The sequence below is a fragment of the Thamnophis elegans genome, chromosome 1, assembly GCF_009769535.1.
Source record: "Thamnophis elegans isolate rThaEle1 chromosome 1, rThaEle1.pri, whole genome shotgun sequence".
Taxonomy (NCBI): Eukaryota; Metazoa; Chordata; class Lepidosauria; order Squamata; family Colubridae; genus Thamnophis; species Thamnophis elegans.
Genome location: NC_045541.1, coordinates 33,455,210 through 33,481,587, shown reverse-complemented (window position 1 = coordinate 33,481,587; position 26,378 = coordinate 33,455,210). Strand labels below are relative to the sequence as shown.

The 26,378-nt window shown below is 38.8% G+C and overlaps 1 protein-coding gene across 4 annotated transcripts in view; it reads left to right on the top strand.

Moving 5' to 3' along the window:
* Nucleotides 1–26,378, top strand: part of TANC1 (tetratricopeptide repeat, ankyrin repeat and coiled-coil containing 1) — a 158,451-nt gene that overhangs the window by 87,655 nt on the left and 44,418 nt on the right. For all 4 annotated transcript variants that reach the window (XM_032210996.1, XM_032210987.1, XM_032210978.1 and 1 more), the window contains 6 exons: nucleotides 6,671–6,775; nucleotides 11,309–11,439; nucleotides 13,104–13,293; nucleotides 17,153–17,410; nucleotides 23,653–23,778; nucleotides 24,703–24,981. In XM_032210996.1, the coding sequence (XP_032066887.1) occupies nucleotides 6,736–6,775; nucleotides 11,309–11,439; nucleotides 13,104–13,293; nucleotides 17,153–17,410; nucleotides 23,653–23,778; nucleotides 24,703–24,981 (1,024 nt within the window). In that variant the 5' untranslated portion in view covers nucleotides 6,671–6,735. The remainder of the gene's footprint in view (nucleotides 1–6,670; nucleotides 6,776–11,308; nucleotides 11,440–13,103; nucleotides 13,294–17,152; nucleotides 17,411–23,652; nucleotides 23,779–24,702; nucleotides 24,982–26,378) is intronic.

The window sequence follows — 26,378 nt, the reverse complement described above, 5'->3', positions numbered from 1 at the left end:
GCAAACTGGTAGTAAACTGGTTAGCAACCCACCACTGATGTAGACATAGATATATAGACATATACTTTATACATATACTTTAAATCCTGATTTAAGGTACCGTTCTACAAGATATAGTTTAATGATTTAAATCAGGTTTCTCAACCCTATGGAACCCTAGGTTTTTATAGGAATTTCAAGAGACTCATAAGGGCAAAACCAAAAGTTCACCTAGACACAGACACTTTTTTGTCATTTGAATGTTGCTTCTTGATTAGGTCCTAAAAAACTATGGGTAATCCTCGACTTACAACCATTTGTTTACAGCCTGTTTGAAGTTAACGCTGAAATAAGTGACTTACGATGTTTTTCACAGCTGGCATGTATTTATGACATTTGGAGTGTCCTGAGATCATGTGATCACCATTTGTAACCTTCCCAGTTGACTTCCTACAAGTTAATGGGGAAGCCGGATTCACTTAACAACTGCATGATTCATTTAATAACTGCAGTGATTTGCCTAACACTTTTGGCAAAAAAAAGGTTGTACAATGGGGGCAACTCACTTAACCACTTAGCAATGTAAATTTTGGGCTCAGTTGTGACCTCTTGATAAAACCTTTCTTTATTCATTACTTTGGAAAATTCTGATCAATTCATCTCTAACAAAAATACATTCTGCTTGATTACAAACTTCCTATATTTTCCCATTCCCTTTTTTTTAAAGAAAATGAATTGCTCAAATGGAAGAAATGACAGAAATAGTAGAAACTGTTAATGTTAAAAGTTGGATTACTATTTCAGTAGTCTCTGAATCAAAATGTTTAAGTGACTTCTACCATCTCACACATGTTACCAGTAATATATTTATTTGAATGAATCACTAGTTGCCCTGAAATTTATTACAACTGAATAACTGTTGAAGAATGATTGCTGTAGATACACATGATACAGCCAAGTCTTCTTTTTCAATAGTTAAGTATTGATTCTAGTACTAAGTACTTAGTGCTCACTTTGGCAACAAAGTGAGTTGAAAAAAGTATTTGCACTATTCATTATTTTCTTAAAACTGTCATTGTCTATTATATATAAAAAAGCTTCCATTGAACATCAACTGAGACTATTAATTTGGTTTTCTTTGTTTTCTTAAGAGCAGCTGTTAGAAAAGGGGTTATTGTGCAAGTATTTTTTAAATGTGTAATATAGCTTTTGTGTCTAGAAATCCAGTAAATCCTCAATTTAATGGAGCATTTGAGAGGAAAGGGTATCTATTAAACCTGAATTTCTCTTAGAATAATAAAATACCTATAATTATATAAAAGATGTAAACAGATGCAAATTATGTAAACATTTTCAGTTGTCTGGGTTACTCTGATAAAGTGAACATTGCCATTATTATGGTGAGAGACCCAAAGAAAATTGTTGTCTGATGCATCCAAACTCCACTGAGTAAAAGTTTAATCATATTGAAATGTTAGACTATACTGAAATCGAGCGACTTTTTTTTGTTCCTTTTAATATTTTAATTTATTTTGGTATCATTATCTGTGATGCTGTGCATGTGAAATTCTTGGGACATTCATTACAGTTTTTACTACTACTACTTATAAATATGTAATAGTATGTGGATTATCTGCTTTCTCAGTTATTTGAATATTTGAATAAGGAAGACACTATTTTATTGATGCTGGATTTCCTTACACATTTTATCTATATATAGATTTCTCTTGTTTGCCCGTCACCTCAAATCCCTACTGATTTGGCTTTGTGTCTTCCACCTTTGGAACGGGACAACTCACTGTGGCCAACTTGCTTAGGACAACTCGCCGTGGCCAACTTGCCACAGGACAACTTGCCCCGTGACAACTCAACAATACAAAAGTTAAATTAATTTCAATAGAACCATGGCCAATAGTAACACAGAAAGTCAATCCAGAAATAAAAGAGTTACAATATTTTTTATGAAAACATGGTCACCAATAATAAAAGTAACTGAATAAAATGATTAATACAATGCTGAATTGCCTCACAGTGAGTAGTCCCGGGACAAGTTGGCTGTGGTGAGTTGGCCATGGCGAGTTGTCCTACATCGAAGAGCCGAGGTGGCGCAGTGGTTAAATGCAGCACTGCAGGCTACTTCAGCTGACTGCAGTTCGGCTGTTCAAATCTCACCGGCTCAGGGTTGACTCAGCCTTCCATCCTTCCGAGGTGGGTAAAATGAGGACCCGGATTGTTGTTGGGGGCAATATGCTGACTCTGTAAACTGCTTAGAGAGGGCTGAAAGCCCTATGAAGCGGTATATAAGTCTAACTGCTATTGCTATCGGTGCTGAGTGCCAAAAGTGCGTGTGCACCCATAATGCAATGTGTGTGCTCCCATACCACCCCGTGTATGCATGTGCAACCCCCACACATGTGCCCCGCCCCGTGCATTCATTTGTGACCCTGCACATGCGCACATGACCCCCCTGTGCATGTGTGCCTGCCCATGCATGCATGCACATCTCCTGCATGCATCCTCCCCCATGCATGCATGGCAGAGGCCCAAAAACCTGCTGGCTGCAGGAGGCACATGCACGGTGGGGCTGAGCTGGGGTGACGGCTTGCATGCTCATAGAGAGGGCTCTATGTGCCACCTGTGGCACCCGTGCCATAGGTTCGCCATCACGGTCCTATATCCTCCAGCTTCTTACAGTTTTTCCTTTTTTCAGAGGCTGAAGGAACTTTGTTGTTTCCCTTTCCTCAGTATAGCTGAATAACTTAGTAAATCCCTCAGTTGCTCTTCCTCTACCATGTTTCCCCAAAAATAAGACAGGGTCTTACTTTCTTTTGAGCCCCGAAATAAGCACTTGGCCTTATTTTTGGGGAGGTCTTATTGTTTTTGAGGTGCAGGAGGCGGCAAGCATGGTCACTTCATGGCTACTGCTGTGTTGCAATATTTTCAGGAGAGGGCTTATTTTAGTGCATGCGCTCAAAAGCCCGATTGGGCTTATTATCCGGGGAGGTCTTATTTTTAGGGAAACAGGGTAGTTCAAAAGAGGGAAGGGTTGGAGTAACTTCTCTGGATCTCAACCAGCAGGTATGAATGTTTTTTATGTTTCAGATCTTTGCAACTGAAGTTACTTCTGGTGGAGCTTATTTTAAAGTTACTATCATTGGCTTAAATCTTTTTGCTACTTCTGTGTGTAAGAAAATAAATATTGCCATTTTTAGATTAGTTACTATTAGGTGAAAGAAAAGAATAGGCTGCTGGTTTTTAATCTGAACTTGATTGACTGCCAAGATGAAGTATAGAATAAAAGCTATTTTTATTGTATACATGGGGTTGGTATGAGCTCAAGTATGGTATATCACTGAAATTTAAAACTATGTGCAGTTTAAAAAAAACAGTTTATGACTCAGAGACAATACTGTAAGAAAAACAATGTTCCAGTAAATTCAGAATAAGGACAATTATGAATAATTTAATTTGAAAATCCACTTGAGGCTCTGGAAGCAAAGTCATGATTAATTAAGGTTGTGCAAAACATTTCAGACTGAACCATCTTAAACTTGAAACCTTGCATCTCAAATACACAATACTCTACCTCGTATGCAAATTGGATATTTTGAATGTTTTGGAGGTGAAGTGTTTCCCTACTTGAAACAATGTTGTTCAAGTGTTCAAGGGGGCATGTTTTGCATTCAAAACAGGCTACTTCACAGCTGAACTGGGGTATTTTGAATTTGAAATTCTTGTATTCAGTGTTTTGCATACTCCCATTAGTAAAATTCTTCCCCCCCCCCCCCCCAATCTTCTATGCTGTACCAAAGTCTACAAAGGAGATAAAGATTTTGAATTAAATAGCCTTTGCAGTGTTGGAAGAAATGTCCATCTGGGTTCAGTTCCAAGTGGGGAAAAAGACTCTGGAAATATGGGGGCTGTTTGGAAATATGTTTTAATGGTGGACAGGATCACATGGCTTGAGCTCCTGAGCAGAATCACATGACTTGTGAAAAGCAGAAGGGAAGAGATGCTGAGAGTCCCTGGGTTTTATCCCCTCTCTGGGCTTTGAACTTCCTGGGGCATAGGAAGAATATCCTGATTGGTTACTGTCAGAGGTCATAGCTAGCTTTATAGGTTTTCTGTGTGCTAAGTTTGGTTGAAACTTGGTGGGTGATGCAGTGAAGGGAATGGCCCATTGACAAATGTCGGTGGGCTATTAAAATGAGTCTGTTTCCTGTCTAAAAACATGTTTCTCCATTTCTCATCCAGGAAAATATAATATTCTGCCTTTTTAATATTTCCTAGAATATTTCATTCTTCTAGGAGAGGGGTGGGTGCTAACTTCCTACAGCAGATAGCCAACCTTACTCTCTGATAGAGCCAAAATAGGCAAGAACACTCATTTTGTTAGCTCTCCCACCCTTAGCAAAGAGAGTTATCAGTTGAAATATTGAAGCTGTGGATGGTTTATTGTTGAAAGTAGTGAAAAAGTTACCCAATGAAAATATAGTCAGGTTTAAGAATTATTTTACTATATTGGAAGCCTGCCTCTTCTTAATTGAAAGCCCATTTGGCTTCAAAAATCCAGGAACACTATAATTTAACAATGAAATAGAAAATAATGCAATTCGCATTTAGGTAGAACTGCAAGGAATTGAATTTAAGTCAGACAAATATTTTGCTAGTTTTATCTGTTTCTCTATAAAAATACATGCTAAAATAACTTTTAAAGAAACAAAATAGATAATTAAAGACATGTAGACTACAGGTAGTCCTCAACCTAAAACCGCAACTGAGCCCAACATTTATGTTGTTAAGTGAGATATTTGTTAAGTGAGTTTTGCCCCATCTTACAACCTTTCTTGCCACAATTGTTAAGTGAATCAATGCAATGGATAAATTAGTAACCGGGTTGTTAAGTGAATCTGGCTTCCCCATTGACTTTGCTTGTCAGAAGTTCGCAAAAGGGGATCCCATGACCTTAGGTGGGGTGCACAGCAATGCTCATGAATATGAACCAGTCGCCAAGCATCTGAATTTGGATCACGTGACCAAGGGGATGCTGCAAAGGTGGTAACTGTGAAAAATGATCATAAGTCACTTTTTCCAGTGCCGTATGAGGGACGCAGTGGCTCAGTGACTAAGATGCTGAGCTTGTCAATCAGAAAGTTTGGCGGTTCGAATCCCTAGGGCCACATAATGGAGTGAGCTCCCGTTACTTGTCCCAGCTTCTGCCGATCTAGCAGTTTGAAAGCATGTAAAAATGCAAGTAGAAAAATAGGGACCACCTTTGGTGGGAAGGTAATAACATTCCTTGCGCCTTTGGCATTTAGTCATGCCGGCCACATGACTAAGGAGATGTCTTCGGACAGCGCTGTCTCTTCAGCTTTGAAACGGAGATGAGCACCACCCCTAGGATCGGGAACAACTAGCACATATGTGGGAGGGGAACCTTTACCTTATGTAATTTTGAATGGCCAATAAATGAACTGTTGTAAGTTGAGGATTACCTGTATACCATTCATGTACAATGGCATGAGCTGCACCTGAAAGCTTTGATGAATTGATGGCTATTGGTGGCTGCAGTATGTGGCATTTCTTCATGAGTGCTGTTTCAGTTAATGGCAATAGTACAAATTGTGATTGGCTGCAGCAATGAAAATGCAATGGGGATGGCAGCTGTCGGTGGTGCTGTGGAGTGCTTACTTCTAATAGTAGTCCAATTATGGGGGTGGGGTGGGGGGATAGGATGACAGATTGCAGTGAGAACATAAAACAGTCCAAATTAAAGCTATTGCCTGAGTACTGAAAGCCTTCCTCCAAAGAAACTTTAGATGGCAGTATTTTCATTGTGACTACACATTCTATTGTTCCCTGAATGTTTCCAGCAATTGTTGCATTTGGTAGAGTACAGTGTCATTAATAATTTAAATACCCTAATGAAAGTACTTAGTCCTTCTTTTTTCTTTTACACTTGATGAAATCTGTTTGATGAATTGACCCAAGTGAAAAAGACAAGCTTGTGAAATACTGAATATGCTTTGGCTTAATGTAGCTATCCGTGGGCAAATGGCTGTAGGTCTTTTTTTAAATGAAAATATTGAGAGAGCTGCCAAATGGATATTTCCCCCCACCCTCTCTTTTATTTCTCTCATCGCTGACCTGTATGCGTCATTGACTTGGCCAAAAATACAGTACTCAGTAATATAAAGCTATAGACCGGGGTATTAAGAGGGCTGATGCTGCAAGCTGCCTTTGTAATCATTGCCTCCCAATTTCAAAGATTATTCTTGTAAACAAGGGTTATCTTCCAATTGAAGTGAAAAATAGGGATTTGGCCTCCAGAGGCCAGTGCTGATGCTTGTGTGGCTTTTGATCATGACATAGCCACTCTCTTTACATATGCTGGCGGCTGCTTCAGGGGCATCACAGCTAGGAATCTGCTTTTGTTCTACAGAAGAGTTTACATTCCAAAAAGTGAGCCTAAATACAGCTTGCTGTTGCTGCTTTTCCTCCTGACAACAGACTGCACAAGTTGGAAGTACGAGAGAGATTACTGTAATCACTATATAGTATATGTGGAGGAGAGTAGTTGCATGATGAACGTCTGCTTTTAGTGTATTCTGATGATGTCTTCTGGAAATCTGTATTGCTTTTTGGGAAAAAAAATTACAAAAGGTAATATAGTAAGTATTTCCCATTTCAGGTCCGGTTAGGAAGCCCAAGTATGTGGAAAGTCCTCGCATACCTGCAGATACAGTTGTCGTTCCAATGAGAAAAGTGTTGGAGCCAACAGAACCTAACCAGAATGGTAAGCCTGTATATTTGGAATTGTTTCATTTTTTTAACTGAATGGCTGGACGTTGCCTTGAAAGGGAAATGGGGACGAACTTTTTACAGACCTTGCATTGGTGAATGTATGATTGTATTTGGTTGCTTGACATTCTGTAATGATGATGTGCACCTGGTCTTCAAGTGAAATTTAGTCCAATGGTTGTGGGAGGGGGTGTCACATTTAATGTGAGAGGCCTGCTTAGAGTTAGTTTCTGAACTTGCTTTCAGGGTCCCCCCCCCCCAAATCAGAGTGTTCCACTTATGCCATGTTATAGCGATGTGCCTTGCCACAGCAATGAAAAGCTTGCTAAATCAGACAGCAATAACAATAGATGACTGTGTCAGCAAGACTAGTAACAGGCTGACCCTGGAGTTAATTGGTATTCTTGAAAAGTTCCATGTTCATTAAATTTGACCACGGCATAACAGAGTGCAGTTTCAGTGAATGTCAGTGAGAAATTACAATCAAATGTTCCATAAGTATTTGTAATATAATAAGAATTTCTTCTTCAGCATTATATTTTAGATTTACAGCCTGGTTGACATCAGCAAAATCAGTATATAGCATCTAGTTAAGTAAATTATCTCCTTGTTTTTCTTGAGCTTGAACTCTCAAAATCTCTTGCTATTTGAGGCATAGATTTTTCTGGCAGAATTGAAAGCTTTGCCTGCCTGTTCCCCCACATCTCACACCTTCTCCCTTCCTTTCTTTAGTGAGAAATCTACTATGGCCTTGATTCTCCTTTGGGTTTAGCAAAGCTAGTTTCTAAAATGTAGTGTTTATGCCTCCAGTTTTTCCCCTAGATTGAGGAAATTAATGGAGCGCTAAAACCATTTACCATTATAATTTCCAATGGTAGTTTTATGTATATTAATGCTGTCATAGATGTCAAGCCTAAAATGTTTGATGGTTATAATGTATTGATTTTGAGTATTTTTCCTTTAAAACTCTATGCTCATTCTTTTATTCTATGAGGTGTGCATGCAGTGGCTGGGAAGGATTGGCAAAGTGAGGTCTTTTTTGTAGACGAAACATTGTAGTTAATTGTGCATAAAAATTCTTCTGCCATCTCCAATGCCATATTTATTACTAGTTCTGTTTATTCAGCAGAGAAGACCTAGCTAGGGCTTGTAATCCAGAAAAGGGACTAAAGAACATCATATAAACCTGAAGAAACGCATTGATTTTGCTAGTTAGTTGATTTCAATCTCCATTCTTATCAGTTCCACATGACAGGATGCCACACAATCACTAGTCTGTATGTATTATTTATATTTAATACCGTATATTAAAAATAACATTAGGACAAAAAATAAAATAAGGTCTAATATTTAATAAACTAGGTAGGAGAAATCATAGACATCACAGATGCACAGATTAGTTTATTGCATTGTTTATAATCCTGTAAAGATTGCTGTAGGAATTACAGGTTTTTGAGAAAGGACCTTCATGAATGGACTCAAATAGCTAAGATAGCAAAGCCATTGCGAAGTAAGATTTTTGGCATAGCAGGCATTATATGAATGCCATGGCATAGCTCACAGACATGGTAAGATTATATATTTTAACTTTCATTATATTATAAAAATATTCTCAGATCAGATTCAAACAAGTCTTTGTTAGGTGTTTTTTCTAATGTCTATCTACTCAATTTGTTTATTTTAGCTAGGAAAGGCTGATTCTGATTTGGGAGAAAGTTTGTCTCATTGTCCCAGAAGTATTATGCTTGTGAAATCTGCTAAGTAAAGGATTGTGGTACTGGTTTGAGTGAAGGTGGTTTGGCTCAAATTATGGGCAAGTGATAATTAAATTGCAATATTTTGATTTAAGCATCTTGAATCTTTGGCAAGTTTAATAGGTGGGATAAATGACTTAATATAGGATTGAATGGCATTCAGAGAGATTTGATTTGTCTCTAATCAGTAATTAAACTGGGTTTTCTGTTGTTAGGAAAGCCCTGGCAGCATCATAAATTGTAAAAAGAAGGCTTTTAAAATGTATACATTTCATCCACCAAATATCTTCAATTCTAGATTAGCCCTTCATCCTGTACTTTTCACAAAACATTCAACCATGAAAAGACTACGTGAAGTAAGGTTAAAAAAAAAGGTTGAAAGAAAAACGAATACATTCGAGAATAAGACAAAGTGTTTCATTTGTTCACAATACATTAAGTTTGTCTTGTTTTGTTTTGATATGATACGCGAAACTAGCTACCGTAGTTATTGAAAAGACCTGATTAAACAAACTGTACCAATAAAGGAGAATAAACAAAACTGTGTTTTAGTGGGTTGAGTAAACTTAGTCAATGTGATGTTGACTTCCCAGAATATGGGTTTGAGCAAGTTATTTGAATCCCTGATTCACAAATTTCCTTTTTTGTAATGTCAACCACAGTGATAACAGCACAAATGTGGTCATAGGAATTATGCGTTGTGTGGATTAAACATTATCTTTTTCTTGTACTCAGGTTGCTGCTTTAAGTAGTTTTTTTGTCTCGATGTCATATATCACGATTCCAACAACAAACAGCTGCTAGGTCTGTGTACATATACAAGGGTTATATGATGACAACAGCATTCCCCTTTCTTGTCTTGAGCATCTGGTATTCAGAATTAACTGTGTTTGGACATGAAGATTCCCTTAACTTCTGTAGCTGATGAAAAGGTCTTTGGCGATGTGGCTGGCTGATCATAGATTTTTTTTTCTCATAAGAAAATGGATTGTCAAGTAAAGCTGAAGCATGTGGATCCTTGCTTTAGAATGTCCTGTAAATGGACATCATTTAAAATCTTATTGTTATTAAGATTGTTTTACTTTTTAGCACATCACTTATTATTTGTTAAATATATTTGCTGCCTATCTCGCTACTGTAGGCCAGTGATGGCTAACCTTTTCGGCCTGAGTGCCGAAACTGGAGCACCCTCCCACACTGGAGCACCAGAACCCGGAAGAGAGCAGCTGGCCAGTGTAAATGTGCGTATCAACCAGCTGCTCTTCTGGTTCCGGCACGCATGCTGGTCCGTTGTGAATGTGTGCGACAACAGGCTGTTCTCTTTTGGGTCTGATGTGCACATGCGCACCAGGCAGCTGGTCTTCATGTGAAGACCATCTGGCCACTGCATACATTCACAATGGACCAGCTGGCCAGCGTGCGCGCGCAATGGAACCAGGAGGAGCAGCTGGCCACCACACACATTTGTGATGGACTAGCTGGCTGGTGCACATGGACAATGGAACCCGGAAGAGCAGCTGGTGATGGTACGCATGCCCACAGAGAGTCCTTTGTGTGCCACTTGTGGCACGCGTGCCATAGGTTCACTATCATGGCTGGAATTTCTATATACCTTCATATAAAATAATAGTACAACTGAAGAAAGTGGATTATGGTATCAGCCAATGGTGAGGATATTTCTTCAATTTAAATACCTCCTTTCCAGCTGTTGAATCTATTTAACAGTTGGAAAAGTCCTTGGAGGCCTTCTAGTCCAACCCCTACTTAAGCAGGAAACCCTACATGTACCATTTCAATCAAGTGGTTGTCCAATCTCCAGTGTTGGAGGACCCACAACTTCTGGAGGCAAGTCGTTCCACTGATTAATTTTCTGATTATTTGTTTTGTGTATCGGAGGATTAATATGCCAGAAGATTGTCTAATTGCAAGAATGAAAAAGGCCATGTGCTTCTAAAACAATTTTGCTTGTTCATTCATGGAATTCTTGGTGCAATTTAAAACATAAAACAAATTTATTTGTTAAATATATTTATTTAACAGAAACTTAGCAAAGCAAACAATGAAATATAGCAGTATAACATCCAGGAAGCCTGAAGGTATTTTGGTTGGTAGCATAGCTGCTAACTGAATTGTTTCATATGATCAGTCATGAGGAATTACCATATTACACTGGTAGACAATTTCATAGGTTTGCTTTGTTAGCATAGAAGGGCCTGGAAAAAAATCACATTGAGCTTTTTTGGTCATCTCCCAGTCTGAACCATTTTAGAAATTGCTGTCAGTTTCCATAAGAATATAGATATAGGTGTGCAGACACACACGGGCACACACATACATAAAAGAGGCTCATATATGACCACATATATTCTGTGCATTTTTTGTTTTAGTCCATGGAAAAAAATAGCATCTTCACATTCTACTTATCTGTGTGAGAGAAAAGGCATTCTTTATACTCTAAAAACTCATGTTGGATGCAAAACTGAAATAATTTAGTTCTAGATTGCAGAGCTAGTATTTACATCTTGTTTAATTCTTCAGTTTCAGAAGTTAAAAGTGTGCTAAGATCGCTCTTTACATAGGGAGTTCCATTTAATAAATAGACATTAAAGGTGCTTTTTAAATAGAATTTTGTTAGAATATGGCAAAATAAAATGTGTTGATAATAATTTGTTTAAATTTTATTATCTGCCTTTGTGTCGGAAGCCACAATCATTTGAAGTGAATGTAAACATTATTTTTTTTTCATTCTCTTTGAAATTACCTTTTTTGAACAGAAGCAAAGTCGGAGAAGGAATCAAGCTGTTCTCCAGCAGCTCAGGAACTGATGACAAGACTTGGGTTTTTATTGGGAGAAGGTCTCCCAACTTCTGCCCATATCTCCACAGAAGAAAAACATGAAACTATGGTACGCGAATGGAAAATAGTCTCAATCTAAGATGCTACATATTTTTTGCTTTCAAAATATAAATGTGTCATACATATAAATGTGTCATACAAATGACTTTAGGTATTCCTCAATTTAACACATTGACTGTTCAAGTTACAACAGCATTGGAAAAAGTAATCTATGACTGTTTTTCATACCTACAACAATTGCAACATCCATGTGGACATGTGATCAAAAATCAGATGCTTGGCAACTGACTCATATTTATGACGGTTGCAGTGTCCCATGGTCATGTGATCCCCTTTTGACAAGCAAAGTCAATGGCCAGATGCATTTAACAATTGTGTCACTAACTTAACAACTGCAGTGATTCGCTTAACAACTGGCTAAAAAGTTGGAAAGTCACTTTAAGTGTCTAACTTGGCAACAGAAATGTTGGAATCAATTGGAGTCTACCAGTAATACGTAAGTGGTATATTTATTGGTAATTTTCTTTGCTTTTTCTACAGAAACACTACTTTTAAGATACACCACATAGAATGATTAAAATACTATTGAATAATTGCTTTTTAATTCAGATGATTCAAACTACTTGACCTAGAAAATATTTTTAAAAATATTTAGTTCTTACCCTTTTCTTCTCTAAGGCCACAGTGATGCAGGTTATGGTACTTGACTTGCTGGATCTGTGGAGAAAAGCTAAATGAAATTCTCTCCTGGCAGAAAAATTAAGTCTATACAATTTTTGTTTGACATTTGGAAGTCAGTTTTGAATCATGATGCAAATGGAGATTATTATTTTTTTCTTACAGTGCAACATGCGTAGTTATTTTGCAAATGAACACTCTATATATTGAATTAAAGGTTTTTCAATTCGACAAATTTTATCATTTAGCATGATACAGAAAAATCTTCTACAAAATGTTTAAAGAATGGAATCTCTGTCTAAAAGAATATGTGGTTTATTAATCTGCTTCATTCTAAATTATAATCAGTTATGACCAGAGGTGATATTCAGCTAGTTCGAACTGGTTCGCCTGAACTGGTAGCAGAAATTGTAAGTGGGCCCACCCCAGCTCTATGCCATCATATTTAGGCACATTTTTGAGGCTGGGCACTTGCACGGAAGGCACGCAAGAGAGCAAAGCACCTGCGCAGAAGGCTGGGAGCATGCGTGAAGCGAGTGGACATTGGTGGGGTGAACCGGTGGTAACAAAATGTGAAACCCACCGTTGGTTATATGACCAAATAGTTTTAAATAAGGTCTTCTATATAGCTCTGGGATTTTTGGGGGGGGAGGGGGAGAAGGGGGTTCTTTGTTTAAAAAACTAATGAAATATAATCTGCATTTCACCTTCCTTCTGAAAGCCCAATAGCTGGGTTTGGTATTGTTGGCTTTTAGCAAGATGATTTTTCACCAGTATTTCAGAAACTCCTGCACAGTTCTGACCTAGAGTATCAAAGGTCCATAAGTTGATTTAATTTCTTATTGTGGTCATGGCTGTACTAACTCCCTGAAAAATGTTCAATAGATCATTCTGAGAAACATCCAGGGGAACTTTGTATGTCTGTGCAGGGTTTTGTGTTTTTTTTTTCTTTTTTTCTGCTGAATATGAACTGTTCTCTTTGTGGATTGATCTGTGCTGTGTTTGTTAATTCCTTGTTTCATTCATTTTTTTTAGTGCACAGTAGCTAGTCAAGGAGTCAGTCCTTGTTCTACACTAACAAGCAGCACTACGTCGCCTAGCACCGATAGTCCCTGCTCTACTCTGAATAGCTGTGCTGACAAAACAGCGGCCAACAAAAGTAGTCCCTGTGGGACCATTAGCAGCCCAAGCTCCACGTTGGAAAGCAAGGACAGTGGAATTATAGGTAAGCAGTTTAATTCCTGATAGTGCAGTCACTTCTGGCTGTCTCTTCTGTAGCTTGCTTTTTGTGTGTATCTGCAAAGGCTATCTGCTGCAAAAAAATGGATCTGAAGCTCTCTTACCTTAATTCCTGATAGCGTGTGACTCCAATTTCTTCTTTTTTAAAAAAAAATGTAGAGTGATCTTTCATTCAATACTATGTCATTCTCTGGAATTCCTTTGAATATTTTTTTAGGTATGTACCGTATTTTCACCCATATAACCCGCGGGTTATATGCGGTTTTTACATGCACAGCGCCCCCCTGCGGGTTATATGCGTGGGCGGGGTATACGGAAGATATTTTACACGATCGGAGGCTTGCACAGGCTTGTTTCTCCGTTTCTTCCCCCACCCCGATCTCAGCTGTTTCCTTCTCCTCCGTTCCTTTCCTCTTCCCCAGCTTGCGCAGGCTTGTTTCTCCGTTTCTTCCCCCACCCCGATCTCAGCTGTTTCCTTCTCCTCCGTTCCTTTCCTCTTCCCCAGCTTGCGCAGGCTTGTTTCTCCGTTTCTTCCCCCACCCCGATCTCAGCTGTTTCCTTCTCCTCCGTTCCTTTCCTCTTCCCCAGCTTGCGCAGGCTTGTTTCTCCGTTTCTTCCCCCCCCATCTCAGCTGTTTCCCTTCTCTCTTACTCGTCGCGGGTTATATGAGTGGGCGGGTTATATGCGTGGGCGGGGTATACGGAAGATATTTTACACGATCCGGAAAACCCGCGGGTTATATGCGTGGGCGGGTTATTTGCGTGGGCGGGTTATATGGGTGAAAATACGGTAATTGTGTTCTATTTATTTTCAACTCTTATTGGGCTAGAAGGGGTTGAAAACATGACTTCATTTATTACAAGACTGTGGTTTTCAGAGGAATATTTTGGATGGGGAAGATTGTAGTTTCTTTCCGTAGAAACAGATAATGTTCCTATGGCATAATAGTTTATAGATTTATGAATTTCAAAGTCCTTTCTTCATAGTACTACTATGATCTTGTTAAAGTATCTTCAAAGTTGATATTATCCCTGAATCCCATCTAGAATGCAAGGACAACCTTCTGACAAGCAAAGTCGATGGGGAAGCCAGATTCACCAAACAACTGTGTTACTAACTTTACAATTAGAATGACTCACTTAACAGCTGTGGCAAGAAAGATTGTAAAATGGGGTAAAACTCACTTAACAAATGTCCTGCTTAGCAAAGGAAATTTTAGGTAATAATTGAGGATTATGTTAGAAGATTAGAAAAGGAGGTCACATGACCCTGGGAACTGCGAACGGCATAGTCTGTTTCCAAGCACCTGAATTTTGATCATGTGACCATGGGGTTGCTGCAACGGTAAGCGTGAAAAACGGTAATAAGTCACATTTTTCAATGCCGTTGTAATTTTGAACAGCCACTAAATGAACTGTTTATACTTATATTCACAAACATGTTAGTGTAGCACAGTGCAGAGGATTTGTGGTATCTTGAGTTGTGGGGATGATGGGTGAATGGTTCAATAGTACTACCGAGGTATAGTCAAGGCTTGTGTGCAAAATCTTGGACATCTGCTGCCAGCCATTGTCCAGTCATTACTAATCTAAAGCAACCAATAATGTACCTCTCTAAACAGAAGTCTTAAACAGGGGGTCCCAACCTCTGGGCTGTGGCCCACTAGTGGGCCGTGAATTGTTTGCAACTGGACTGCGGAAACAGGCAAACGAACAAGCACGTATTGCACATCCCCATTTGCGTGAGCAGCAGACAAGTGTGTGAATGCACACTGTATTTGTGTGAGCAGTGGACGCATGTGCACACAGCTCGTGTAAATGGAGCTGTGCGTGTACACATGCTTGCTAGCCAGTTGTCCAGAACCATTCCCTCTTCCCCCAACCCCCCCACCGGTCCACAAAGCCTGAAAGGTTGAGGAAGTCCTGTCTAAAATATGGAAATAATTGTGCATATATTGTGCCTATGAATGACCTAGTGCTCTATTGCTCAGCAAAAGGCTCATCCCCACCGTGATGTCTATGTTAATTGGAAGTTACCATGCCAGGTTTAATTGCCTGGAAAATTGGTTTTCTTATACTGAAAAAAACAACACTGGTCTGTATAAAATTCGAAAAAAATCTGAAGTAAATGTGCAAGCTGGATGCCTAAGAGTTGCTTTCTGTGAAATGAGCAGCTACATAAATTTGATAAATAAATAAATACAAATAAGATTTCTTACAATTTTTGTGAAGCTATATATTTCCCTGGGAAGTGGCAGTGCGCAAAGCATTTAGCTGTTTTACTTTGAAGTTGCTGTGGCAAGGTCAGGCTTGGAGTTCAGAATGGTAGTGAAGGCAAACAATGGGCACTGGTAAAATGCTGCTTGTCTTCCAAGAAATAAGACAATGTTGCTTATTTTTAAGATGTGGAAGCAGAGGAATTTTTATACTAAGGAATGGTTTGCATGCTTAGTTTAAAATTGGGAATGTAAAATGAACACAAAGTAAGCTATAGAGATCTGAACTAAACTGAAAGCTTTAGGAAATCTGGAAGAAAGCCAAGGAAAAATAGTTGGGACAGCAAGGATCTGTCTCAATGTACATAAGTTCATATCATTTATTCTTAGTGCTGTTACAAAAATACATAAGATGCATCAGTCTGTCAGACATACTTCCCAGCAAATATTGAAATACAGTAGTGGTTTTTGAAAGAGAAATTTTAAAATGGACTGAAAATGATGGACTAAGTTCTTCTGTTTGCATTTATCTGTTTAGTTTATTTCCCATCTTTTCATTCATACAACCCTCGGGTCACTTCACAGCATTAAAAGAATGAAAAGCTAATAATGAAATGTTTCATGAGTTCCTTATAAATCTACTTATTCTGCATTTATTTGATAAGGAAAGCAGACTCCATTTTTCAAACCTACCAGGCCTTTTTTTTTAGGTTTATGTGTGCAAATATATTACTAGCATTAATGTTCATTCGGTACACAGTTTAATAAGTATGGCTTTTGTAAGGTTTTCTTGTGGAGGGAGGGCAAGTTTTGCTCAACCATGAAAATAGTTGTTCTTCTATGCCACTTAAGTCGGCTTCTATTCTGTTTCCATTCCTGCTACGTTATTCTGGGCCAGTAGCTCCTTTGAGTGGAAGGCTACCTTCCCCTCCTCCTCCTCCCACACTTTTTACTGGCTCAGATAGCTTTCCTTCTCTTTTTGGTGTTTTATTGCGTTAGTTGAAATTGTCTGTGCCTCCACTGACATAAAAAAAAAAGTAAAGGCAGAATTTCGTCTTTTCCAGTGAGCTAAAGAAGAGAAAGGTCTGGGCTAGTGGCCAAAAGGAGGGGAGCGGGGGGGGGGGGGCATTTGGCAAGATGCCTTCTTTTCAAGGTTTCAGACTTGAGTGGAAAACCTCTTCTTTCAATTAGAAAATCAGGAGGGAGTTTTCTTTCATAATATATCAAAAGACCAATTTTTTAAAAAATCAAAACATTTAATAATTCTGTCACATGGAAGCATACTATAAGGCTCTCTTCAAAGTTTTAGATTTTTTTATAGTGCTTGAGTTGTTAGTCATCGCAATTAAATGATAGTAGTTTTCATGGCATATTTTCTTGAATGTTAAGAAGCGTACAGTATATATAGTCAAAACTAAGAACATTTACAGCGACTATCCTATATTTTCCCAAGGGTTATAATTTAAAATGGCATGAAAGAACTTGTAGATTTGCCAGATGGGTCACATAACTATCATTTCTCCTTATGTCAATTCAAACTTTCCCATGATTGTGTGGGTGTAACCAAAACTGTACCACTATTACCCAGGAGGAGTGTATTTTTATGGATTTGTGTTTGTTGGGTTTTTAGGGACAGTAACAAGTTCATCTGAAAATGACGACCGGAGTGGATCAAGTTTAGAATGGTCTAAAGAAGGAAATCTCAGATCTGGTGTACACCAAGGAATTATTGACCGAAGGACGGATAATTGTTCACCAGTTGCAGAAGAGGAGACAACAGGTTCCTCAGAAAGTTTGTCAAAAGTGGAAGCATCTTCTGGAGATGGCCCCATTACCTATATTCAAAACTGCGGCTCGTTAGGAATGCCTCGACCGAATTCTGTTGCAGGTAAGGAAGAACTGAACAGTTAATGTTGATTGCTTTCCATATTTTGTTCTGCTGAAGTGAAAACATTTTCCTTTTAATGTTGCCCTTGTATTCACATCAGCCAGTTCTTGTAAATTTAGATACCTTCTTTAGCTAATGGGCAGACAGAGGCAGAGTTCAACAACAGGAATTTTTAGAAGTACAACATAAACCATAACTCTGTTTATAGAATATTCTGACTTTTGTAATAGTTCTTGCAAAAGCCACCTATGCAGTTTTTTAGGATTCTAGTCAGGGCACAGAAGTTCGTATCCCCTTGATGGAGAAGAGAAATTTGTCCTGTATGAAAGTACTTTAAAATAAAGTCAAGTGCATTCCTGCTGAATTATCTTCTCTTTGTTTCTCTTAAGTTTTAAGTCAAATGGTGGTAGTCCCTGCCTATCTTTATTTTTACATGAAATTCTTTTGTGAAGGCTAAATAGTTCCAATTCCTCAGCCCTATATTTATGGCTCGTGTAGTTCATTCTTGGTTAAAAATATAGTCGTCATAGGATGGATGGACAGGATTGTTGTCTTACTGAGAAGAGCCTGTTCCACATTGCTAGAAGTATATTAAGCAAATGGGTAATAACTGGTCACCCAATGGCATGCCTTGCTTTTCTGATGAGGTTGCTATGAAATAGCAATAGCACTTAGACTTATATACCGCTTTATAGTGCTTTCTAGCACTCCCTAGCGGCTTACAAAGTCAGCATATTGCCCCCAACAATCTGGATCCTCATTTTACCCACCTTGGAAAGATGGAAGGCTGAGTCAACCTTGAGCCTGGTGGGATTTGAACTGCCAAATTGCAGGCAGCCCGCAATCAACAGAAGTAGCCTGCCAGTACTGCACTCTAACAGTACTGGGTGTGGGGGAGAAAAAAAGCAAGGATTTTCTGTGACAATCTCTCCTTTGCTTGACCCTTTCCCTCCCCCACCGAGCAGAGAGATTGGAGAGGTAGGGTTTTCAAGAGAGTAAGCTGTTTGCTATTCTACCACATCAAAAACAGTGTGATTGCACTGGCACCCGGTAGCCCAGGGCTGGGAGCCCGCAGGCATACTACACCAGCAGCTTACAGTATTTCTTTGCATCTTCTCACAGGGCTCTTAAAGATTAATTCAGGACTCTGCACATAAAAGAAAGAACTATATCCTGAATTTGCTCTAAGGATAGTTAGTTGCTGCATTATAACCTTGTCCAGCTTTGGAAATGCTTAATATGGCATAATAATCTTCCCGTTGCAAATTTATATAACTATTATAAATCCTCTGCAAGAGGCTGCAGAGCAATACATTTTAAACATAAAAAGAAAGGGAAGTGGTCACTTTCAAATTGAGGAACAATTTTTAAAAACTGATTTTTTAAAAGCAGATCGGTCTCTGTAGGCAAAGTTGTGGAAACTCTTTTCTGTTTTGTTTGGGCAAACCTGCAGTGGGCTTATCTAGGCATAGGTAGGTGTGTGTGTGTGTGTGTGTGTGTGTGTGTGTGTGTGTGTGTAAAAAACCTGAAGCAACTTTTGGGAGAGGACTAAACCCATGGATCGAAACATTTGTCAAAACCAGGTGCCAATCACAGCAATTTTATTCAGTTAGTTAATGTTTAGTGTGTCAGGGTTCCAAGTAACACCCCCAACGAAAGAAGACTCCGAGGCTTGAGTTTCCTCAAAGTTGCATTTTATTACAGATGTCATATTGGCTCATCTGGGAAAACCTGAACCTGAAAGTTTCCAGGTTTTCCCCACCCAAATGAAAGTTCAAGTCCCTGCACAGGTCCATCACATGGTCCAAACAGGCATCGTCACAACTGAAGATGCCTCTCAGTCACACCACTCCAGGTGCAGGGCAAAATGTCCTTGACTCTCTGAGAAAGGAATGTTATTTTGACTATATATTTCCCATACTCCACATAATCCCCCCTCCCATTTTCCCACAGTAGAAAATGAGGCAGGCCTGAAGGCCCAATGCAAAAGATGGCTTCCAGGCCTGACATAGTGTTTTTCAAGGAGAGACCAGGCACACACATTTACCATTTTAGAGACTATCCCAATATCGCAAAGTTTAAGAACTCTTGCTTCACTGCGTTCTGTAAAGTTATCGGCGCTTTCCTATTGGGGGTTGCTTTTTTAAAATGCTTTTTATCAGCCGAATGAATCAGTCAGACGTGGCCTTGCATCTTCTATAATACCGTAGAGATATTTGGATCCCCGATGGACCACCTTCCTCTCCCCCAGTTTCCCGCAGAGGCCCATTTCCATGGATCCCTGCTTTCCAATTTTCTTTCCAGCTTGAAGTGGCTCCGCAAGTGCAGACGAGTGCCCCGGAGTTCTTTTCCCTGTTAATGCAATTGGCCCACTTAGACAAGGGGGTGTCTTTTCCATTGTAAATGTCACTGCTTGAACAATCCAGGCATGGATAAGAGCTGCTGGATCTTAGCCTGCCCTTGAATAGCGAGTCTAAAGAAGGGAAGAAAGAAGCTGTATCTGCGTTTCAAGGACTCCCTCTTGCATGTTTGTAGTGTTGCTTCTTTGAGACCAGCCGCTTGTGTTCTTTGTGGGAACTACAAAGCTCATAATTCATCTGGGTGGCTGTCTCAGTGTGGATCCCTTCCCTTAAACAGCATCTAGCTGTCTGCTAAATGCATTGAGCTCATGTTAAAACATGGTTTCTTGATCTTCAATTAGAAGTAATAGGACAGCTCTTCTTTTAATCTAATTTACTTCTGTTTCCAAGCCCTTGTTTTCTGCTATGCATAAAACAACAACAACACTGTTGTCATGGTTAACTTTACTTCATTTGCTTTTCTGATCTGCTTATCGGCTTTCTTATTTTTGACTTTGAGGTTATTAAAAAGTTTTTATTATTTTTTCTATAGCTGTCAGGCCTGCAGCCATCTTTGCTTTTGGATCTTTGGCCTGCCACACTTTCTATTATTCTACTATGCATTCTCTATTGTGAGAAAATGGGAAGGGGGGGTTGTATGGAGTTAGATGATATGTAGCCATAACAAAATTCTTTCTAGAAAGCCAAGGTCATCCTTTGTCTTTGCACCTCTGCACCTGACCGGAACTGGATGGGTGGAAGCTGCCAGCAATTTGGAACCCTGACAATTGCAATGTTTAGTAAATCTAAGAGATGCTTAAATCCTTGGAAATACCTCCAGAATTTCTAGTTTGTTTGTTTGTTTTTAAATAGAAAGAATAATTTCTAAAAGATCTTCCAGATTAAAGATAGCTTTTGGTTTGTATACAAGTCTTAATTCCCAGCCTTGTACATGGATATGTTGTAAGAGTTGAAGGATTTCACTTCCTACGTGCAAACAAACTCAGGATCTCATTACCTCTTAATGAAATTTTGTCTTTATTGCAATATATATCAGAACTCTTTGAAAATTAATTCTGCTATTCAGTTTAACTGAGAACTGGAGCTATGCCAGGGTATATATTGTTGTTATTTCAGTTAGAAATAGATGAGAAATGAGGCAGATAGATGTTGCTTAAATGCAAAAGAGCTAAATAGGGACAGTCCCTTACTCCAAGATATTGGAAATTATCCAAATCTCTAAACTAAATTACCAATGGCTAAAGTGAGTTTGGCTCTTTTGGAAAACATCACACAAATATCAGGATGCTAATTGTTACTAGCCAGTCTCTGCTCTTGTGTGACCCAAAGGTTGCTCAGTAAATGAGAAATGTTTCAACAACCTTGGACAGCCCACTTATTACAGTTGGATATGTTTGAGGTTTCCCTTCTAATTTATATATAAATGTTAACTATGGGTTTGCTTTTTAAAATTTCTGCTGCATAACTTAAAAGGTTCTAAAAAGGCAAGATTCTTGAAAGTTGTACCTTTGTAGGTTGTGCTATTGTATAGCAATCTTTCTCTCTACCCTCCCAAAAAAGGAAAAACCTGGACTTGGGTAAAGGTCTGTGGTGTGAACCAGAACTCTCTATTGTCAGAGTTTGTTGCAGAAATCACATGCAGAAATCACACACATATTACTGATTCAGCGGGATTCATTAACCTTTTTATATACATAATAACACATGAGTAAATGTACAATACCAATAATGGATTCTCCAATGTGGTAGTAGTTTCAGGCAAAACACAGTCAGAGGAGAGAATGGTTTCAGTTCAGAGTTCAGAGCTTAATAGAGACAAGACCAGACTAATTTCATTTTAGAGCTGAGCACAGAGCTAAGCCATGGCCAGACTCCTTGCTTAAGTTTCTGTTTCCAAACAGTCCTCATTGGTTGACTTAGTTGCTATGCCTATTCGTTGGCAGACCTTGTTACCATGTCTCTGCCAGTTCATGAATATTCTGACATCTATTTTGATATACCTCCTCTTATTAATCCTTTGAGGTAGCTATTAATTCTGAGGTTCACCAGTCTGTTTCCCAATCTCTTGAAAAGATGCTATGATTAGTTATCTTTGGAAAAGTGAGGCTGGGAACCCAATCAATAACAGTTTATTGTTAAATGCTGCACAAAGTCTTTCTTGCTCCTTTGGATATCCATTGACTCAAAAGTCATCTCAAAAGCTATCTTGTCATACAGAAAAGCAGAAAGTTTAATACATAATTTGAATGTCAAACATCCTATTAAAACGGAGTCAGATACTGCCTAACTAAATCAGTTTTAAACCCTTTCCAATGTTACTTTATATTAAAAATACATATCATAAATCATATATTTAATTGAAATAAAGGAGCCTTGACCCAGGCAATTTGGTCAGAAGTAGGATGCTTGAAAAATGTTTTCTCTACAAATAGGAAATTATACATAGTAAAAGTGACTTTCATGTGCAGATTTATTTCCTACTACAAAATATTTCTGGTTACATTATGTCTTCAAAAGAAGAACATGGACTGTCTTGAGTATATGATATTTCATAATTCAACAACTTGAAGCATAATAAATTCTTAAAATTTAGGGCCGTGGAATATTACGATTGATATATTCATAGACAGTAGTGATTTCACTCTTAATTAACTTCATACTCATGAAAGTTCAAGGCTCTATTTCCAGAGTGACAAAACTGTCAAAAGTAGTTGTGTGGTTCTGACAAGAAAACATTTCAAACATCATTGCATTGGTGGTTGTTGTTGTTGTTGTTGTTGTTGTTTCTTGCTTATATCAGTTTTTCCAAAGAATTCCAGAGAACATATTAGTTTCACATTTTCTCTTTCTCAAAGAAATAAACGTTCTTTGTCTTGTGTCAAGTAGACACAATCTCCTTTTGTATGAGTAAGAGCTGAATATTTTCCTGAGAGTGAATATAGCTTCAAACTATGGCTTTATAATCCTGACCCTTTTTTCTTCCTCTTCCATTTCTTATGTAGAATTAAGAACAATGAACTAACAGGTAGCACTTTAAAAAAATTTAACCCTTGTACTTTTCCTACTTAAAAGTGTCCAAATATAGAGTGATACTTAATATAGCATCAAATCATCTTTTTCCAAGTCCATTACGGCAACACTATGAGAATATGTGGTAGCATATGCAAGGTCCTTACTTGTCTTATCTGAGGATGGTTTGATAATCCATGCATGAAGTTGAAAAAACAATATACTACTGTATGGTTTCCTTCTTTTGGAGCTACCATGTTTCTCCAAAAATATGACTTACCCCCAAAACAAGTCCTAACCTGATTTTTGCACCCACTATAAGCCCTACCCCAAAAATAAGCCCTAGTTAAGCACCACCCACCATCTGCTTGTACGAGGAGGGTGAGGCGCAGGTATCAAGCTGGGGATGGGGATGAAGAAAGCGATGGATAGGGTATAAATATCCTATGGATAGCAGAAGAGCCAATGATAGTTTTGGGGGGGTTGATGGTAAGATGAATTGACATAATTTTGAATAATATAAAATAGTGGTTATTTGTATGAAAATTAAAAAGAAACTTTTTATTAAAAAAAAAAAAGCTAGAGGTGGGGGTAGAGGTTCCCCATGTGCCCCGCACCGGGTTACCTTATCGGGACACTGCTAGGCTCATCACACTGGTTCCACCGCTTGCAGCAGAACACCCCCACACTTGCCGCCTCTTGCACATTGAAAAAATAAGACCTCCCTGAAAATAACCCCAAAATAAGCCCAATAAGCCAGGGTTTATTTCAGGGCCCAAAAGAAACATGGCATATAAGAGTATACTCGTATTTTGATCCTTTTGTTCAGCCTTGTTTAGTTCTTCTTACCTTCCTGAGCTATTCTCATTACAGCCACAAGTTCCACAAAGCTTGAAGATCTGAGCTATTTGGATGGACAGAGGAATACTCCTTTGCGGACTTCAATTCGCTTACCTTGGCACAGCACTGCTGGAGGAAGAGTTCAGCAAGAAATCAAAGGTAAGACCTATGCCAAAGCCATGATTTAAAAACTCGCTATTCTTTTTTTAAGAAGGCCGTGCTACCAGTAGAAACTGCAGAGGGTGTATTTGTGGCTAACATCAAGCACTGATAACGTTACTTAGTTTGGTAATGAAACTTCTTCAGGAAATGATATAGGGTCTCCTGCTTGGGTGGGGCGTTGGACTACATGACCTACAAGGTCCCTTCCAACTCTGTTAATCTGTTAAACAATCAAGGTCAGAGCATACGAAGGTCTCCAGACTATGACTATGGTCATGAAAGACAAAAGATGTCTTATTTTTAAATATTGTATTTTTCAAAGAAATAAGTTCTGGGCCTAGAACATTATGCCTGAGTATTTAAGGTCAACATTTAATAGGGCTCATTTTCTATTGCTTGATATCTGGGTTTATGATTTGCTGCCATGTTGTCACCCCCCTCACCTCCCTTGGGCTGTCTATCTTCATATTAGGTATTCTCAGAATTTGTGACTTGTCCTGCTGCCTTTGCTCTTTCTAATTCAAATGATAAATGCCGAATCCCCATCCTTTCCTTAATCCTTCTTCATATCTGTTAAGTCTTAAAGCACACATTTATTCAGGAGAATTAGGGATAAGGCTTACTGAGCATGATTGTTGAAACTAAGAGCATTTTGGATGAAAAATCTAGTGTGTTCATTACAGAGTCTAACTTCCTGATTTGTTTAGCACTCCTGCTGGAAGGAGGAGTCATGTGGGAATAATGGACAGCATGGAGAAATATGCTTCCCACCCCCCCACCCCTTTAAAATCGACTCACTATATCTGGACTAGATTATTGAATTTCAAAGCAAATTAGATGTTTCTGTAGGATTTAAATTCTTTTAAAAACGCACGTTTTTTCCATTGCTTTGTCTTCTAATAAAGTCTTTCCTTCTTTTAGCACGTTTTGTCCCATATAAGCCTCAAGATATTTTGCTAAAGCCATTATTGTTTGAAGTGCCAAGCATAACAACAGACTCTGTGTTTGTCGGAAGAGACTGGCTGTTTCAAACCATAGAAGAAAAGTTGAAGAATCCCAAGCAGACAGAGACGAGGGGCACTGTCGTCATTGGAAATGTGGGGTTTGGAAAGACGGCTATTATTTCCAAGCTTGTGGCACTGAGCTGCCATGGAGGTCGCATGCGGCAAATTGCTTCCACCAGCTCTGCTTCTCCCAAAAGTAGGTTTGAAACTTTTTTTTTTCTATTTAAGGGGAAAAAAATATTTAATTCAGAAAGCGGAGCTATATATGCTTTTGTGTAAATGTGTCTTATATAGATTGCCATTCCTAAAGGATAGTGAACTTTCTATTAAAAGATCATAAAATTGTTGTTCTCCCCCCCCCCCCCGTTAATACGGAAAGACAAGTCCTTGTCTACAGGTAGTTTTTGATTTATAACCATCATTTATTTAGTCACTGTTGAAAGTTAACTGAAAAAAGTGACTTGCAACCACACTTAAGCATCCCCACTGTCACAATATCAAAATTCAGGCGCTTGGCAACCAGCATGTATTTATATGATGGTTGCAGTATCCCAGAGTCATACGATGGCCTTCCAGCTGGCTCCAGACAATTAAAATCAATAGGGGAAGCAGGATTCATTTAACAACAACACGATTAACTTAACACCAGCAGTGATTCATTTAACAACTGTGGCAAAAAAGGAAACAAAATTGGGCGCAACTCACTTAAGTACCGTCGTGTGTAGCAATGGATAGTCTAGTCCCAACTGTGGTCATAAGTTAAGGACCGCCTGTATTCACATTGTATGTCAAGACCTGTTTGAGATTCATTAAGTGCCGTTCGATGCTTCCTAGCACAGAAGCACCTGAAGCCTTTTTTTTTGCACTGCCTGGGGCTCCCTTCGGATTTTAAATCAAAATTGGTGACAAAAGTTCCCCTCCCCAGTTTTGAGGTGGGGCACACATGAAAACTACAAATATAATCCGTAAAATATTTAATATGATTAAAAAAACCTCTAACCTCACAAGATCAGAGTTTTGCTCTGGTGCTGCCTGCTGAAGTCCTTCCCTTCCCCAAGATGTTTCCATGGAACCTCTTTTTACTGTCCTTCAATGCAACAGATTTTGCATGCAACACTCCAAATTTCCACAGCAATTTTCATCATTTGAATAATTCCGTTGTCATATACATGATGCAAATTACGCCTTGACTTGTTTATGTCATTTGCATATTAACATGTAATTTTCTTCATGGCATCATGCCATCGAACTGACATTTGTGGATACTGGACATCCTCTCCCTGGGGATAGTTTGATAACAGGAGGTGTCATTTTAATTGTGGCTTGCGGTTAAAAGCTTTTTATCCTAGAAGTTGATTTCATGGGCCTTATCTATGGAGATTCTCAGTTATCCAGGTCATGGTTGTCCCAAAGATCCATTTTCAAGAGGCAACTGGACTTTCTTGGTGTTTTTTTTAAAGATGTTTCGTTTCTCATCCATGAAGTTTCTAATATGCGCGCTGGAGCCATATCTGAGGGCACACAAGGCATTGCCCTATGTTGGCTCCAGAGCGCATACCCATGCTGGCCATCTGATTTTCGGCTTTCCGGAGG